This window comes from Colletotrichum siamense (genome assembly GCF_013390195.1).
Source record: "Colletotrichum siamense strain Cg363 chromosome Unknown KSG_Cg363_contig01, whole genome shotgun sequence".
Taxonomy (NCBI): domain Eukaryota; kingdom Fungi; phylum Ascomycota; class Sordariomycetes; order Glomerellales; family Glomerellaceae; genus Colletotrichum; species Colletotrichum siamense.
Genome location: NW_023501014.1, coordinates 2,379,137 through 2,395,354, shown reverse-complemented (window position 1 = coordinate 2,395,354; position 16,218 = coordinate 2,379,137). Strand labels below are relative to the sequence as shown.

The 16,218-nt window shown below is 53.3% G+C and overlaps 6 protein-coding genes across 6 annotated transcripts; 3 read left to right on the top strand and 3 right to left on the bottom strand.

Moving 5' to 3' along the window:
- Nucleotides 1-314: 314 nt before the first annotated feature.
- cyp15 (Peptidyl-prolyl cis-trans isomerase cyp15) lies at nucleotides 315-2,289 on the top strand (the record flags this gene model as incomplete). The annotated part of the gene is made up of 3 exons (XM_036632456.1): nucleotides 315-378; nucleotides 433-2,093; nucleotides 2,152-2,289. 3 exons carry the CDS (start codon nucleotides 315-317, stop codon nucleotides 2,287-2,289), a joined length of 1,863 nt encoding a protein of 620 aa, XP_036501690.1.
- A 1,492-nt stretch (nucleotides 2,290-3,781) lies between these two features.
- CGCS363_v000606 (uncharacterized protein) lies at nucleotides 3,782-5,974 on the top strand (the record flags this gene model as incomplete). Its single annotated transcript, XM_036632455.1, has 7 exons — nucleotides 3,782-3,828; nucleotides 4,095-4,475; nucleotides 4,522-4,549; nucleotides 4,613-4,618; nucleotides 4,672-4,699; nucleotides 4,902-5,830; nucleotides 5,888-5,974. The coding sequence occupies 7 exons, from the start codon at nucleotides 3,782-3,784 to the stop codon at nucleotides 5,972-5,974; spliced, it is 1,506 nt and encodes a 501-aa protein (XP_036501689.1).
- A 1,108-nt stretch (nucleotides 5,975-7,082) lies between these two features.
- On the bottom strand, nucleotides 7,083-8,734 carry CGCS363_v000605 (uncharacterized protein; the record flags this gene model as incomplete). The annotated part of the gene is made up of 4 exons (XM_036632454.1): nucleotides 7,083-7,960; nucleotides 8,013-8,205; nucleotides 8,259-8,668; nucleotides 8,722-8,734. 4 exons carry the CDS (start codon nucleotides 8,732-8,734, stop codon nucleotides 7,083-7,085), a joined length of 1,494 nt encoding a protein of 497 aa, XP_036501688.1.
- A 165-nt stretch (nucleotides 8,735-8,899) lies between these two features.
- On the bottom strand, nucleotides 8,900-10,380 carry CGCS363_v000604 (uncharacterized protein; the record flags this gene model as incomplete). Its single annotated transcript, XM_036632453.1, has 3 exons — nucleotides 8,900-9,024; nucleotides 9,082-9,252; nucleotides 10,233-10,380. 3 exons carry the CDS (start codon nucleotides 10,378-10,380, stop codon nucleotides 8,900-8,902), a joined length of 444 nt encoding a protein of 147 aa, XP_036501687.1.
- A 1,632-nt stretch (nucleotides 10,381-12,012) lies between these two features.
- GCD11 (Eukaryotic translation initiation factor 2 subunit gamma) lies at nucleotides 12,013-13,676 on the top strand (the record flags this gene model as incomplete). The annotated part of the gene is made up of 3 exons (XM_036632452.1): nucleotides 12,013-12,530; nucleotides 12,601-13,587; nucleotides 13,646-13,676. 3 exons carry the CDS (start codon nucleotides 12,013-12,015, stop codon nucleotides 13,674-13,676), a joined length of 1,536 nt encoding a protein of 511 aa, XP_036501686.1.
- A 315-nt stretch (nucleotides 13,677-13,991) lies between these two features.
- CGCS363_v000602 (Uncharacterized protein) lies at nucleotides 13,992-15,638 on the bottom strand (the record flags this gene model as incomplete). The annotated part of the gene is made up of 4 exons (XM_036632451.1): nucleotides 13,992-14,684; nucleotides 14,737-15,047; nucleotides 15,110-15,502; nucleotides 15,569-15,638. 4 exons carry the CDS (start codon nucleotides 15,636-15,638, stop codon nucleotides 13,992-13,994), a joined length of 1,467 nt encoding a protein of 488 aa, XP_036501685.1.
- Between the last annotated feature and the right edge of the window lie 580 nt (nucleotides 15,639-16,218).

Below are 16,218 nucleotides of genomic sequence, written 5' to 3'. Positions count from 1 at the left end.
CGCAGGCTGGGTCCCCCGAAGAGCCACCCTTGAAAGCCCAATCGGCATGTGCTCCAGGGGCAGCCAGGGCGGGCTAAGCTTCTTGTGGAGCCGGACAGAGTAGCGGCGTCGAAGAAGCAACAAGGCTGCACTAGCTCACGCCAACGACAAGTCTGATTGGGCGCAAGGAAAGCTTCCCGAAAACCATCACCTAAGCTTCGTGCACTCAATCTTCAGCCTTACATCTTTTGAATCAGGAGCTCGGGACCCCGTCAGGCTACTTTCAGACGGCAGCTTTTCTCAGACATTGACCGAACTATACACCCACCGACACAATGGCTGACGAAGACTCCAAGTCAAACAAACGAACACACGAGGACTTCACGGGACAAGATGATGGTACGTGAAAATGTTGCGCAACGATGGGCTTCGGTACTGACAATGTTTCGTCAGACAGCTCCTCCGACGATGATATGGGTCCTCAGCTTCCCAGTGAGGCTCCGAAGAAGAAGCGCCGAGTCCTCCCATACGAAAAGCTTTACATCGCCGCCCTACCCAAGTCCTCTCGATACTCGAAGTCCCTGATGCACAAGGAGCAGCTATCCTTCGTGACCGTTACGCCCTTGACCGACTTTATCATAACTTCCTCGACCGACGGGGTTGTAAAGTTCTGGAAAAAGGTGGCAGAGGGCATTGAGTTCGTCAAGGAGTTCAAGGCACACAATGGCGAGATTAAATCAGTCTCAGTCAGCCAGGATGGAAGAAGCTTCGCGACAGCTGGAGAGGACGAGACCATCAAGATCTTTGATGTTATCACTTTCGATCTGTTAGCCATGTTGAAGCTCGCTTTTGTGCCTCGGTGCATCTGCTGGGTCCATAACAGGGGCGCTTCGCTACCGCTGCTCGCTGTCTCCGAGGACGCGAATTCAAACGTCCACATTTTCGACGGGAGGGGAGAAAGACAGGATCCCATTCACACAATCAAGTCGCTTCACAGAAGCCCTGTGTCGATAATGGCCTTCAACAGCGTCTACGACTGTGTGATCTCGACCGACGACAAGGGTATGTTGGAGTATTGGCGGCCAAGTGGAGACTACGAGAAGCCCGACAACGTCTTCGAGTTCAAGGCCTCTACGAATCTCTTCGAATTCAAGAAGGCAAAGTCAGTTCCCACGTCCATCACCATCTCACCGACGGGCAAACATTTCGCAACCTTCTCCCAGCCCGACAGAAAAATCCGCATATTTGACTTCGCGTCCGGCAAACTTTACAGGACTTACGACGAGTCCCTACAAGTCATTGAAGAGATGCAGCAAGCTGGATCTGGACTTCAGAAGCTGGATCCTGTTGAGTTCGGGCGCCGATTCGCGGTGGAGCGCGAGATTGACTCCCCAGCATACAAGCACAAGGCCAATGTCATTTTCGACGAATCTGGCAACTTCATCCTCTACGGCTCCATTGTTGGCGTCAAAGTGCTCAACACTTACACTAACCAAGTAGTCAAGATTTACGGCAAAGAAGAAAATTTCAGAGCTGTCAACCTGGCGATATACCAAGGTCAACCGCAGAAGAAGGGCATTACCACTGTAGAAATGGGTGCCTCAAGCAACCCCCTACTTCAGGAGTCAGAGTCGCGAGATCCGATTCTGATTGCCACAGGCGTGAACAAAGTGCGGTTTTACATGTTCACCAATGACGAGGACATATCCAAGTCGGTCAGAGATGTGCAGAACGAGAAGCCGACTATGCTTGGACAGAAGAAGGCTGCCGAGGCTAAGAAGGCAGAGACTGGAACCGCAGCGGTGATCCACACGACATACGGCGACATCCATATTCGCCTCTTCCCTGACGCGGCACCGAAAGCCGTCGAGAACTTCGTCACTCATTCGAAGAAGGGATACTACAATAACACCATCTTCCATCGTGTTATTCGAAAATTCATGATCCAGTGTGGTGACCCCCTGGGCGATGGTACCGGCGGCGAGAGTATTTGGGGCAAAGAGTTCGAAGATGAATTCAGCAGCTTGAAGCACGACAAGCCATACACTGTCAGCATGGCTAATGCAGGCCCGAACACCAATGGCAGTCAGTTCTTTATCACCACAGAAAAGACGGTGAGTGGCGGCCCAGCCCCCTTAGATGTGCTTTCGCTAATGTGTGGGTGTGATGAAGCCTTGGCTGGATGGCAAGCATACAATCTTTGGACGTGCCACGCAGGGTCTGGACGTCATTCACAAAATCGAGAACGTCCGGACATATAAGGAAAAGCCTGAGGAGGACATCAAGATCCTGAACATCGACATCGTGTAGCCGGTAGAGCGGCAAAACAGCAAAGAGCCGCCAGACGGCAACTAATGAGACGAGAGCCCAATGATCCCACACGCCCCCACGTAAGGGCTGAGTGAAAAAGCAATGCGACGATGCAGCATCCCCGCAAGTCCGATGAGGCGGCGGCTAGTCAAATGAGCTTCACGATGCAGCCGCATGCCGATTCAAGTCCACCCAACTGAGTGAGGCTGTTGCTGCTCACGTGGACGAAAGAGGCCAGCATTGGGCCGCTTACAATCCCGCAATCGGCGCTGCATCACCGCAACCCAATTCGGGCCTGATTTCGTCGGCCAATGACTTTACTTAAGGATGAGGTCGGGGCGCAATGCTCCTGTTCTTTCGATTTCGCTGTCGCATGAAACTGACGTTGTTTTCAAAAACTCTCATCAATCCCAGTCCGTGGATATCGTGAAAAGTGAAGTCGGCTCACAATTCCACTGCAAGCAAGTTTGCATAGACACTTGCACCGCATCGCGTACCTGCGCTGCATATCTGCGTATCATACCTAACGAACCAATCATTCTCCCTCGACCCCGCCCTTTTGTCCCAGCTCGTCCAGACGGCGCCTTGAGACTGGGCATGAACCTCGGGTTGTAGCATGCCGCGCCCAAAGAAGCCGGGGGCTCCAGAACCGAAAAGGCGAAGTCGAAATGGATGTTGGTGAGTTCCGTGGAGAAGTGCAAGAACCTCCTTCAGGGCCCCATTTTCTTGTTATGTCATGCCACTCACTCAGGTACAGGCCATGCAAAGGTCGCAAGGTAAAGTGCGGTGAGGAGCATCCAACATGTCTCAAGTAAGTTCGCATTTCTTTCGTCGAACACACCTCCCGAAGACAGACTTCCTTGATCGGACCAACAGCACTGGCTGTGGAGATGTTTGATCGTTTTGCGCCTAGCATAGTTCAAAACAGCTCATTCCGCCCTGATGGAGAAACCTCCAGTGGAAGCAGGATGCTGCAAATTTTGGGTAGACTCTATTAACGGCGTCCATGAACATGGAATCGAATTATTGTTTCTCCCGATCTTTGAGACTTTCTCTTCATTCAAACATCAGATACTTAACACAAGCCTTTAAGCAAGATTCAACTAACGAACAGCAACCAGTTGTCAAAGGACAGGAGAGGTCTGTGATTATAGCGTTCGATTAAATTGGGAAGGTCGTCGGACGAAGAGGTCTTCATCGTTTGGGACCCCAAACCAGACCAGTCAGCCATTGCAGGAGGCCACGGCTTCACAGATCCAACCACCATCGTTCACCCACACATTCTCCGTCAATGCCACATCCACCAATATACAACCAAAGCCGATAGTACAACGCATACAGGCGGCTTCGAGTAGTATCGAGCCTACAAGGAGGAAACAAGAACCCACGGATATGCGTGTCTTTGGTATCAACGAAGCCGGAACGAGCTCCTTTTATTCCACACCACCGCAAGAAATCCAAGCGAGTGTCCCGTCGCCTATCATTCCCAAACATGTCGTTGACAGTTTTGCCTCTCTCCGTCGCAGTTCATCTGGGACTGTAAGCCCGTCATCACAGCGGCCCCACAAACGATCCAAATCGTTCGCCGAAACAAGTGACTCTGATTTCCATCGCCAACCTAGCCTGCTAGCTTCTCCGGCATCACTTGTTGGAGCGAGTCCTCCAATATGTCGGATGCGTTCTAATACTGGGCCCAAAGTTCGGGCATTGCCTTTAACGCCAGTATCCTCAGGAATGAACCCCGACGATGACGCAGCAACTCCATTGCTTACCCTTCCGTCACCAGCGTCCGCTGACAACAGCAGATTATCGGTAGACTACCTGTTATCGGGGTCCCCGGACTTAACTCATCGACCAAAGAAGCACGCTCAATACAACTTCGGTCCACCTCTGCCAGACCTACGGCCTAAGGAGGACGTATTGGAAGATGCCATCTTCTATGGCTATGACCTCGGGTTTCGAGACGCCGATATAAATCAGAACAACGATTTAGGTGCTATCTCCAAGACAAACTCGAACGTTGAGAGTTCTATGACTGTCATGGGTGGTGGACGTGGTGGCTTCCCGCCTCTTCAACCCAGTGGCATTGGTTTGCAGAGCAGTGTCCTACCTCGAATGACAGGGGGCTACTATGACAGGCCCATCTTGATTCGAATTCCTCGTAATCTCGAGCCCCTTCCTTCGAAGTAAGTAGCAAGTCGCGAGCCTTTTGGCGATTCTAACACTTGGTAGGCTTCGAGATAACCCGATGAATCTCTTGGTAAGTCAATCCGTGGTCTGCGTGGCACCACGTTTGTTGGATGAACCTGCTAATTGAAATCAGTATTTTGTTCGTGACCTCAAATCTCGTCTCTGGAGGCTCCAACTGACTTTCACACAAAGCATCATTTTCTTAATCACACAGCCAAGAGTAAGATTTCTGCTCGGTGAATAAAGCACGGCGCTTACGCATAAAGTTCTTGTTCCCTACGATGACCCAAGTTCCAATCCATTCCGCACAGTCCTGCCGCAAATGGCCACTCGAAACGATCACCTCTTGAGTTTGCTTTTGGCATATTCAGGCAAGCAACAGGTTCATGCTCTGAGGACATTCCAAACTAATTCCTCAGTAGCGTCTCACCGGGCCAAGCTTCTTCGTCAAAGGGAACCCGAGATGAGAATCGCCCTTTGGGTCCAAGATATTTTCCCCGTCCTCCGCCTCGCGTTGGGTGACAGGGAACAAATCATCTCCAACACAAGCCTCGCAACCGCTATCATGCTTGCGTCTCTGGAGATCATATCCCCCACGGCATTCGGCTACGAAATTCCTTGGCAGACGCACTTGAACCTTGCTCGCGATCTCATGCGAAGACGTCTGGCCGATCTTCGAAGAACCTCTTACAGTCTTGAAGAGGACCGCGTCTGTTCCTTCTTATGGTGCTGGTTAGCCTACCTAGACGTCTTGGGAAGCCTCAGCGGCGGTACGGGTTCCGACCCATCTAGGTCATGGGTACTCGAGTACACAATGTATAACAATGTCGACGACCAGTATGAAATCGACTGCATCATGGGGTTCACTACGAAATGCGTTCAGTTGCTTGCACAAGTATCAGAACTTGCCCGCCATTGCGATATGCAGCGCATCAGATCCGATGGCCAAGCACGACCGGAATGGATCCCAGACACTGACTGCGTCCGCCGTGCCCAGCAGCTTGAGCGAGAGTTGATGGAAAGCATGACGCAGCCGTCGCATCCTTGCAGACATGTGCAAAGTGTCGAGGCTAGGGATAGGCAGGAAATGGTGCTGATGAACGAGGCCTTTCACTGGGCTGGGCTGGTCCACATACATCGGCGTGTGTTCGGCAAGTCGTCAGGCCACGCGGACGTCCAAGGACCTGTGCAGAGAATCTTCTCTTGCATGGAGTACGTCAGGGCCGGAGGCACCGCGGAGACGGGGTTTCTGTTTCCAATGTTCACCGCTGGGTGTAACACGCTTGACGAGGATCAGAGGTCGAGGATTCTTAAGAGGTTTAGGAGTGTGGAGGGCAACGGAATGACACAGGTGCGACGCCGTCCTTCACTAGCGTTCTACTTATTGAAAGCTAATGTCTCTGTATAGGTCCACAAGGCGAGGCGACTGATGGAGAGAGTCTGGATGACAGGACAGCCATGGGAACCACTCTTGTGTACGGAGTTTATTGGCTGATTGATGAGTTCAGTTTTTGGTCTTTCTATCTTGCATGCTGCTGTCGGCTCTGTTGTCAAAGGGATTTTTCGATTGTCTAGGTCGAGGAGCATTGTATCAGCACGGATGGGTCCTTGACGACGTAGATGAATCATGATATTAGCATACACGGCTTGGGAGGGTAAAGGAGATTAGGCAGGAGTATTGGAGATGCTTGATGAATGATGAAGAAACATCTTAGTTCTGCTGCAATTTGTGTTTGCTATAACATTTTTTTTTTGAATATCAGCTCCCTGTAGAGGGTTAGTTATTAAACGAGCGTCTACTGATGTGTCTGGGACTGGATTAACGCCTTGCAGACATGAGAAAACGACGAATATTGAAGGGGCGTCAAAAAGCAAGAAAAAGCCTAGGACATGAAAGTCTGAGAGAGAAAAGGGAAAGGCGAAGAAGAACACTTCGATGAGCAAAGAAAAAAGTCCAAAAAATGAATGCTGGTCAATCGCGGACGGGAATTGAGCCCGACGTGGGGGTCGAACCCACAACCTTGAGATTAAGAGTCTCACGCTCTACCGATTGAGCTAGCCGGGCGATTGGAACCCAGCTGGTGTTGTTGAGGTCGGCAGACGATGGAGACAATCATAGTGGAATTCCGTCGTCGGTGGTGTTGTCGTTGGTGGGAGAAGTGGAAAAGGGCAAGGGCACGGAGGAGCCGGTAAACTGGGGCCATCCTTCCCGGGACCTCGCCGGGGAACTCACTAGCAAGCAACCATGACTCAACTAGGTCGCCGCATCATAAAGAAGAGAATCAGGAATAGGAGCAAGAAACGAGGAGTTAAAAGAGTTATACAAGGGTTGTAATTACGGCCTATTCGCTAACGTATGTCCAAAGAGCCAATCCTCATGACCTGTGGACGAAATGAAATGGACGTTTCCTATCTTCGTCTTGCCTTTCCCAACGCCTGAATGGTATATAGATCGACTCGTGTCGAATTGTAAGAAAAAGGAGACGTGTAAAAGAATCCAGCTCAGCTGATACAAAAGAAATATAAATAGTCTCCTTTTTTGGTGGCACGTCAATTTCATCCTCATCCGTCTCGTACATCATGTCAATATCCCCCCCCCCGTCTTATCTGGTGCCAAAGTTGAACTGGTGTGGTGGCGGGCTCTTTACGGGAGCATCCGCGTAGGCACCTGGGATAGGCACGGCCTCGTAGACGGGCTCGTCGGCAGCCATTGGCGCGTGGCCCTGAGGCGACTCTGAACGCTGTTGCTGCACTGGAGGGAAGTTCGGCTCGGGGCCGGTGGCAGAGGTCGGCGTGAAACCGGTCGCGTTGGTCTTTGGTGTCGCAGACGGGGCCTTCGTTGGGGGAGCCTGGAGCTTGAAGGTAGACTTGGGCTTGGCGAAGCTGGACTCGGGCTCGACGAATCGGGTTCCGGGAGTGAAGGGAGAGGCCTCCTCGATGCGGGACAGGTTCTCGAAGGTCGCCTCCGGGTGGCGAGGAGACATAGTGTACTGGGAGTAGAGACCGGGAGACTTGAGGCCCGGAGTGTTGGGGGCGGACTGGGAACGCAGCTGGGCGAGGTAGAGGTCGGAACGAGCACGGTCGCGCATGTCCATGGACTTGTGCAGGCGGCGCTTGGTGTAGTAGCGGTAAAAGACGATGCTGTAGAGCAGAACGCAGATGACGTCGATGACGATCTCGATGACCATGCAGATGAGGGCCCAGTTCTGGAGACGGCAGAGAAGAGCGTAGTCGACCTTCTCGCTGAAGACCTCGGCACGCTTGTTCTCCTTGCAACTCCATCCCCACATGTCCTTGCCTCCGCCGTTGTTGCGGCTTGACTGGAAGATACCGGCGGCAACAGCCCAGAGAACCATGGAGAGGATGAACCAGCCGATGGCGAAGAGCGTGTAGTAGGTTGCGACTTTCTCGGCTCGGTGGTGGCCACCACGGCAGTATGCGATGAAGACTCCTAGGCAGACGGCGAGAGAGATGGAAGACACTATTTCGACCGTTAGCACGAGACGTCGGGTTAAGAAGAGTTGACTACTGACTGGTAATCACAAGGACTTGAGGCCAGATGGCGGTGCCTTCAGCCCATGGTGGCAGACCACTCTGGGCGGGCAGCTTCCTGGTAGCGTTGAAGATCTGTAGGGTCGCGGCGATCATGGAGATAATAATCAAACTGCAGCTGAAGTTGACACCACGGAGAGCGAACTTGGCCATGCGAACGCGTGTCTTGATTTTCTGTGAAAATGTTAGCCAAAATTAAGCTTTGGTGATGGGATAAGACGACATACGAGATCACGAGCCTGCTCCTTGTCGGTTGCAGCTTCACGCTTCTCGAGAATTTCCTCTTCTCTGAAGGTCGGGCTGAGAGGGTTATCAATCTTGCGTGCCGGTGTCCCTGGCACCCTCATGGCGCTCTTGAGTGGTGATCTCGGTGTCATGGGGACGGCAACGGACTCGCGGTTGCCGTTGTTGCTGATGTAGCCGAAGCCAATGTCGCCAGGCTGGGATTGAGGAACTTCTGATCTCGCGGGAGGGTCGGCAAATGGCGATCGAGTGCCCTCGACAGGGGAGTGTACTGATGTTGCTTCCGCGAAGCGGGGAGTACGAGGGGGCTTCAATGATGAGTCGGATGAAGACGAGTCTGTGGATGCTGATCGAGTCGGCGCGAGGTTTAGTGCGGCAGGCCGCCTCTTGTCATCTGGCAAAGATGTCAGATTGTTGCTGAACAACATGTCTTTGTTAGAGACGTACCTTGAGGGTTCATGGTTGTGGAGGTTTTTGTCTGTGTCTCCAGAGATCACAGAGAACAAGAAAAACGAGTCTAGTATATAGGAAAGGCAACCTAGAACTTGGGTCGCCAACAGGAAAGATGAACTCAGGACATGCGACAGATAGCGAAGATCAAAGCAGTAATGAGGCACGATAGGAATCAGATTTGGCGAGACCAGCTGTCGGAAGGGAGGAGAGGGAGGTCCAGCAGGTCGGTTCCTTGGGGATGAAGGTGGTTTTGAATTGGCGCCGCCACAGAGTAGGTCCAAGGCAAGGCCTCTTTTACTGCAGGAGGGAGATCAGCATGGTGTAAGTGGGACGAGGCGGGATGGGGACTTCTACCTGCAGAGCGGAAGGGTAGGATGGCGCGAGTTGAGCAGGGCTCTGATAGGTGAACCGCCAGGTTCCAGGCCGGCGATTCGGTCGTGATGGAAATAGACGCCCACGAGAGTGGACGAGGTGGCGCCGAGCTGTGGTTGGCCCGATGCTCTGAGAGCTGTCGTGGAAACTCGCCTGTTCCTAGCTGGCGGGTACTAAATCGAGCGAGCTCGTTTTTGTGGACAGCGACTACTGACACAATGAACGGGCAGTCTCTTTAGTTTCGAGAAGATTGCAGCAGATGACGGACGGTTCGACTTGTTAAGCAGAAAAGATGATAGAGAGGAGCAGCCGGAGGAAGAGGCAAACCAAGGCGGAGGAACATTCAATAAAGCCAAGGATTGCGCAGTTTTTCCAACTCGCTGGACGAATATAGAATATCCAAAGCAACCCCAAAAGGCATCTAGAGAGGGGAAAAGAGGCACGGGTGAGGAGAGGATGCACACTCGGTCATCTCTCAGAGTAACCGACCTCCCCTACCCAACTTGCAGCTTCTACCTGGGTGGCCATGTACGTACTCTAACTGTACACTGATACAGACAGCGAGAGAGACCTCGACAAAGCTCACTGGAGCTTGGCGGCAGTTGCAGTTGCATCCGCATGGTTCGACGATGGACGTAAGGATGGTGATTGGACGTTGTCGTTCAAATTGAGAGGAGGCAGACCAGCAGCAACTGGGTGAACAACGATGTGGTTGGACGGAGGATGGAAGAGGAGGCTTGCGGAACCCTTGCTCCTGATCACCCACGGGCGCCAACTCTTCCAAATCGACAAGTCGACCCTTGCTGCCGCCCGCCCCCCTGTCCGTCAACTGCAGTCATGATAGGCTCAAATCGTACAGGCGCTCCGGATGCCACATGCTTGCACGTTGGCGCAAGAACACCCGGCCAATCAGCGAGTAGAAGTGCGTGATAAATGTCCAGCCACATGCAGCTCCGGCGGTAAGCAAAAGTTGGGGGAAGAATTGGGTGAATGGCAAACACGGAATGGCCACAACGCCTGCGCGGCCGTTTTTGTCTCTTGCGACTCTGCTCCTCACTCACTCGAGTCATCTCATTGCGCTGAACTTGCTCCAAACGGCACAGAAAAGTGCTCTTCGCGGTGGGTCTACAGACCATCAATCAAGGTCTGCCCATCCTTGGCTCGCAGAGTAGGCAAAGCCGCAGAATGACAGCCCGGCGAGACGGCGAGTGACTGTAGCGTGGTGGTGTTTGCATGCAGGCTGGCTGTAAGATACACATTGTGTGATATAGGTGTAGCCATGGATAGCATTTGCCCCTCCACGTCTACCACCCTCGACGGAGGCACCAAAATCTCACGTTGGCCATGCTGGGATTTGGGGTAACCGACAATCGCAGGCGCAGTCCGGGCATCCGAAAGCCTGGCGACACCATGTTTTCGAGCCTCGAAGACGATGTTGCGTGTGCTGGTGCGACTAATTGCGTCGAGCCTAGATGTTTGGGGTCGAGTGCCGTCGATCCGTGAGACGCGCCGAAAAAGAATAGAAATGGATATCACCACATCTTCCCACGCGTGTCGCCCTCCACCTGATGTTGAGAAATGAGCTAGGCGCCGTCCGGGCTATCTGTCAACCGTCAGCGATCGCCCTTGTACTGCAGATGGTGGTAGGCAGGTTTTAGGTAGGTAAGACTTGGCCCGTGTCCCGTGGTTTTCCATCTCGTCCGAACCTATTTTTAGGAATTTCGACCAATCAGAGAGACGTGATGGGAGACGAGCTGCTGTAGCCTTTTTCTTGTACATGGCCGATGGTGTAGTGTCTCTCTGCTCGTCTAGAACTGTGCCGTGGTCCCATGGCTAAACTTCTAAACTTCAACGCCGGTTGACGGGATGGCTGACCTTCTAATGCAATATCATCCCGAACCTATCGTCTTTTCTCTCTTCTATTCTGGAAGGAGCAAAATGTTCCTTCGCCCAGGCACTCGTTTCAACTGTGTGATGTCCGTCGCTCACCGAGGCTAAGGGCTACAGGCCGACTTCAGTGAGTGACAAATCTACGTAGTAATAAGAGCTGCTCGTTGAAATCACTGGCGATGATGTTTCCATGTCGCGTGAGCCTTTCTGGAAGCTTTCGAGGAGACTCAGAAGCATGGCTTTTCTTTTTTGGAAGGTGACTCAGGAAGCGAATAAAGTGGCACCATGCTCTGGGCCGTGGAATGGAGAATGCTAGTCGTTTGTGCCGTTCTGCGAGTACCAAGATATATTGGATGGATTGTTGGCTCAACATGACGAAGTCGTCAATGTGAGGAGGGTCCAAGCCTCAAACGTCTCTCAAGGTGTTGATCAGAGACATCAGCCAAATTTACTAAAGGTGCTGGTTGCTAACTGTGTCGAAATTGATTCAGAGACGACACGCTGGTGGAGAAATTGTGACGGGTTTGTCCCGCCTCGGCATGATGGTAGCTAGAGAAAAATATGCCTGCGATGAAGGAAGCACAAACATCGTCTGGCTCTTGAAGCTCCTCAGACGTCTCTAGTAATGCTGTCATTCGCATCATGCTGAGATGGGATTTAGAGTTGGGGAGAAGGGGTTCGCTCTTTGGGCATTCACCTCCTCCACATGAGAATTGCCCGGAGGGGCACCCTTATCTTATCAGTCCCGAACGGGACTAGCGTCGAGTCACCTCTTTCCACAACCTAGAATTTCAAGAGACGCTCATCGGCGAGGAAAAATCAACCGACCCGACGTCACGAAGCCCACGAACTGAAGCGTCATCTTTCCCCCGGTACCGTCGAAACCGTCAAGGCCAATACCTGAGTCAACAGGCGAACATAAAGTCCAAATTTTTCGACGCCCTCCGCCCGTCGCAGAAACCCCTCGACAAAGCCGCCTCGACAAACTACCCCGCCATCAAAACCATCAAACTTGTCGCGACAATGTCTGCCAACGGCGATCCCAAGTACGACGATATCGACTCCGAGTCTGACTCTGGCGAGTCCGTGGAGGAGCAGACCGAGCTCAACGAGGAGAAGGGTCTCAAGCCTGCGCTCAAGAAGTCTTCGAACCCCGTTACCGCCGACACCACAGTCCAGCGCCCCCCTCTCCCCCCGCAAACCGACCCCAAAGACCTCGACGTCAAGACCCTCACCCCTCTGACCCCCGAGATCATCGCCCGCCAAGCAACAATCAACATCGGCACCATCGGTCACGTCGCTCACGGAAAGTCCACCGTCGTCAAGGCCATCTCCGGAGTTCAGACCGTCCGTTTCAAGAACGAGCTGATCCGTAACATTACCATCAAGCTTGGTTACGCCAACGCCAAGATCTACCAGTGCGACAACGCCGAGTGCCCTCGCCCGGGATGCTTCAGGAGTTACAAGAGTGAGAAGGAGGTCGACCCTCCCTGCGAGCGCGAAGGATGCAGCGGTACCTACAGATTACTGCGCCATGTCTCGTGAGTTGTCTACAGAAAGAGCTTACCCCGGAATCGTGAAATGCAAGGTGGCTAATTGTGCTCCACTTAGCTTCGTCGACTGCCCCGGTCACGACATTCTCATGAGCACCATGTTGTCAGGTGCCGCCGTCATGGACGCCGCCCTGCTGCTCATTGCCGGCAATGAAACCTGCCCCCAGCCCCAGACCTCCGAGCATTTGGCTGCTATTGAGATCATGAAGCTGGACAAGATCATTATCCTCCAGAACAAGGTCGACCTTATGCGCGAGGAGGCCGCTCAGCAACACTACCAGTCGATCTTGAAGTTCATCAGAGGAACCGTTGCCGGAAAGTCTCCCGTCATTCCCATCTCTGCCCAGCTGAAGTTCAACATCGATGCCGTCAACGAGGCCATCGTCAACACCATCCCCGTCCCGATTCGTGACTTCACACAGGCTCCCCACATGATTGTCATTCGATCTTTCGACGTCAACAAGCCTGGTGCCGAGATCGACGACCTCAAGGGTGGTGTTGCTGGTGGTTCTATTCTGCACGGTGTCCTGAAGCTCGGCGACGAGATTGAGATCCGCCCCGGTATCGTCACGAGAGACGACAAGGGTGCCCTCAAGTGCACGCCCATTTTCAGCAGAATCGTCTCCCTCAACTCCGAGTTCAACGACCTCAAGTATGCCGTTCCTGGTGGTCTTATCGGTGTCGGTACCCGTATCGACCCCACCCTTTGCAGAGCCGATCGTCTGGTCGGTTTCGTCCTGGGTCTTAAGGGCCAGCTGCCCGAGATCTACAGCGAGATCGAGGTCAACTTCTACCTCCTGCGCCGTCTTCTCGGTGTCAGAACCGCCGACGGAAAGCAGGCCAAGGTCGCTAAGCTTACCAAGAACGAGGTCATCATGGTCAACATCGGCTCTACTTCCACTGGTGCCAAGGTTGCCGCTATCAAGAACGATGCCGCTAAGCTTGTCCTGACCAGCCCTGCTTGCACAAACATTGGCGAGAAGGTTGCCCTGTCTCGTCGTATCGAGAAGCATTGGCGTCTTATTGGCTGGGCCACCATTGCTGCGTAAGTCACCTCAGACCAGTGCTGAATGTGAAATTTGCACATGCTAACCGTGAAATAGTGGTGTCACTCTTGAGCCCAGCACCGCCTAAAGTCGGGCCGGACACTGAGTTTAAAAAAAAATAAATCTCAAAAGCCCCTTCTTCAGCATCACAGGAGTCTAAAAAAGAATCAGTCTGGTAGAGCCGACGGGGAGTAGGGGGTTGACGGCATTTTTTGAGTACCAGGCGGGTAATGAATGCTTATGACAGGACACACCAGCGCGTTAGACTTGATGTAGCCGGGGCATTAGGAGCTCTAGCAACTCGAGACGGCGTAGTGTCACGATTTCACAGGGAATTGCAAAAGGATACTAGACGGTGTATGCTGATAGATAGGCCCGGAAGATGAACAAGCCTCTTCTATTATTATTTCCTGACCTTGCGTGCATGCTTGACCAGGTTTTCTATCACGCCTTCGAAGGCTTCTCTGTCGCCTATCTTTTCGTCCGTCTTTTTCGTCCAGTATTCCAGCACCTCCTTGGCGGTGCCTTCCATTGCCTGTAGTTTCGCGACGTGGGCCTTGAGCTCCTCGTCCGTCATGCCGTTCAAAGCCTCCTCTGTCGTGGTGCAGAGTTGCTTTGCGGACACAAGGTCCAGATCCGGTGCAGTCGGCGCGCCCTTTCTCTTGGACACCGATGGTTTCCCCTTGGAGTCAACTGACGTTGTGGATGCGTTTGCTTCTTGCCGTACCCTCGATACTGAACGAGAGTCTGAGGAAGTCCGTGGTGAGCCTGACGAGTTGACCTGCAATGAGGGAAGTACAAGCTTCTTCTGCTTGGACGCAGGGAGAATCTCGTCCAAGTCAACTGGCACGCCGAGAGAGACGAGGAAAAGGCGCCTGATGCGAGAACGGATCCAGTCTGGCGGTGCGAGCGGTGGGGGAGCCACTAGTTGAGACCATAGCGATGCGCTCCGTGGGGTGAGGAAGATGGGGTTCTCCTTCGTTAATGGCGGGGGTGGTGAAACGTCAAGCGATTCTGGAGGGAAGAGTGTGTTGAGGTATGGGTCGACCGCTTGGAGAACGTCTTCGCCATCCAGGCCATCGAAGTCGGGTATAGACTGAGATATGGACGTTAGCTTCGTCGAGCGCGTACTTAATCTAGATACTTACGAATGGTAATGACGGAACTTGCGGCAAGGCCGGCGCAGGCGCAGGTGCTGGGGCAGGCGCATCGAATTCTGGTTGTTGGAATCCATCGTCAAAGTCGTCAAAGCCACCGTCCCCTTCCTCTCCCTCTTCGAAGTCGTCAAAATCGTCACCAAAGTCGTCGTCATCGCCATCGCCGTCTCCGTCTTCCTCATTGGGCGGCGGTGCGAGGCCAGCACTCGAAGGAGCAGAGGACAAGGTATTCTTTGACGGTTTCCGTCTCATACGAGGGGAGCCTGGAGGAGCGGAAAGCGCAGGTGATACAGGTGGGACATCTACGAAGGACGCCAGGTCAATGACGAATGCTCTTTAAATTTCAGGGATCTCTACATCGTACCGGTGTTGCTGCCGTCATCCTTGACATCGTCCTCCGCCTTGAGGACCAAGTCGGCCGGTGCATCTGCCTTACGCTTCTCTGCGTATTCCTCTGAATGCGGCCCTGACGTGCCCGGCACCTCCTCGACAACCGTCTTGGGGATGGGTTGCCCGCCTGGTGAGGGTGGCGGAACGGCATCTGAGGAGGTCTCTTCTTCGCTTTTGTTCTCCTGGATAGCAATCTCATCCGGTTCGGCGTCGCCCTCCCTCATGCGGTAAGCCTCCGTGCCGGGAACCTCGCCGTATGACGGCTCGTCGTCGACCTTCTCTACACGGGTCTTGGGGATAGGCGACGTTCCGGGGCTGAGAGGGGCGGACTGCGCATCGGAGAAGTGATCTTCTGAGTCGGACTCAGCTAATGAATTGTTAGACAAACTGGGACGATCATCTAGGGAGCGAGGGGTGACAAGGGGGGTCTTACCCAGATCGTGCGCACCAGGATCGCTGATGCTAGACCGCTTGGGCGGCGAAAGGGTCTCGTCTTCTTTCATGGTTTTGAGATGACGCCAATTGCGAGCTGTCAGGAAGTGATCTGGGAGGATGCAAACACTCAAGGCAGTTTGGGAGTTATCGATGATGAGGAATAGGAGTGGATGTGGAGGGGGTAACCTGTCGATTAGCGGATACGTCAGGTGTGGGCCAAAGGAGGGACGTTGCACGATGGTATCCCCAGGGTCAGAGTTCTAGCCCGCAACTCTTTGAGAACCAGAGGTGAAGAAGGCTTTCGGCCCCTGAGAAGACCAGAAAGAATAGACTTCTTGGGCAGGGAGGCAGGGCATCAAGCAAGCCCGAAGATGGCCATCAGGAACTGCGCAGCTCTAGGTCAGCTCGCCAAGCATCACGTGGGGCTAGACCCGGCTAAATCGCGCTAGTACCTATCAGTGAGTCTGAAGGTCACCATAAGTCCCTGGTCCCGGCGCAGCAGGTACCAGTCCAGCCCAGCGCGCCAGTGCGCCAGTCGCGTGGAGGCAGACCTGAAAGGCTGGAGCATCACAAAAAAAAGCTGTCGGTCGTTGTCAACAGCTATCCTTCCTCCGACAAGCAGCCTTTATACCCCATCGCAATTTCCCT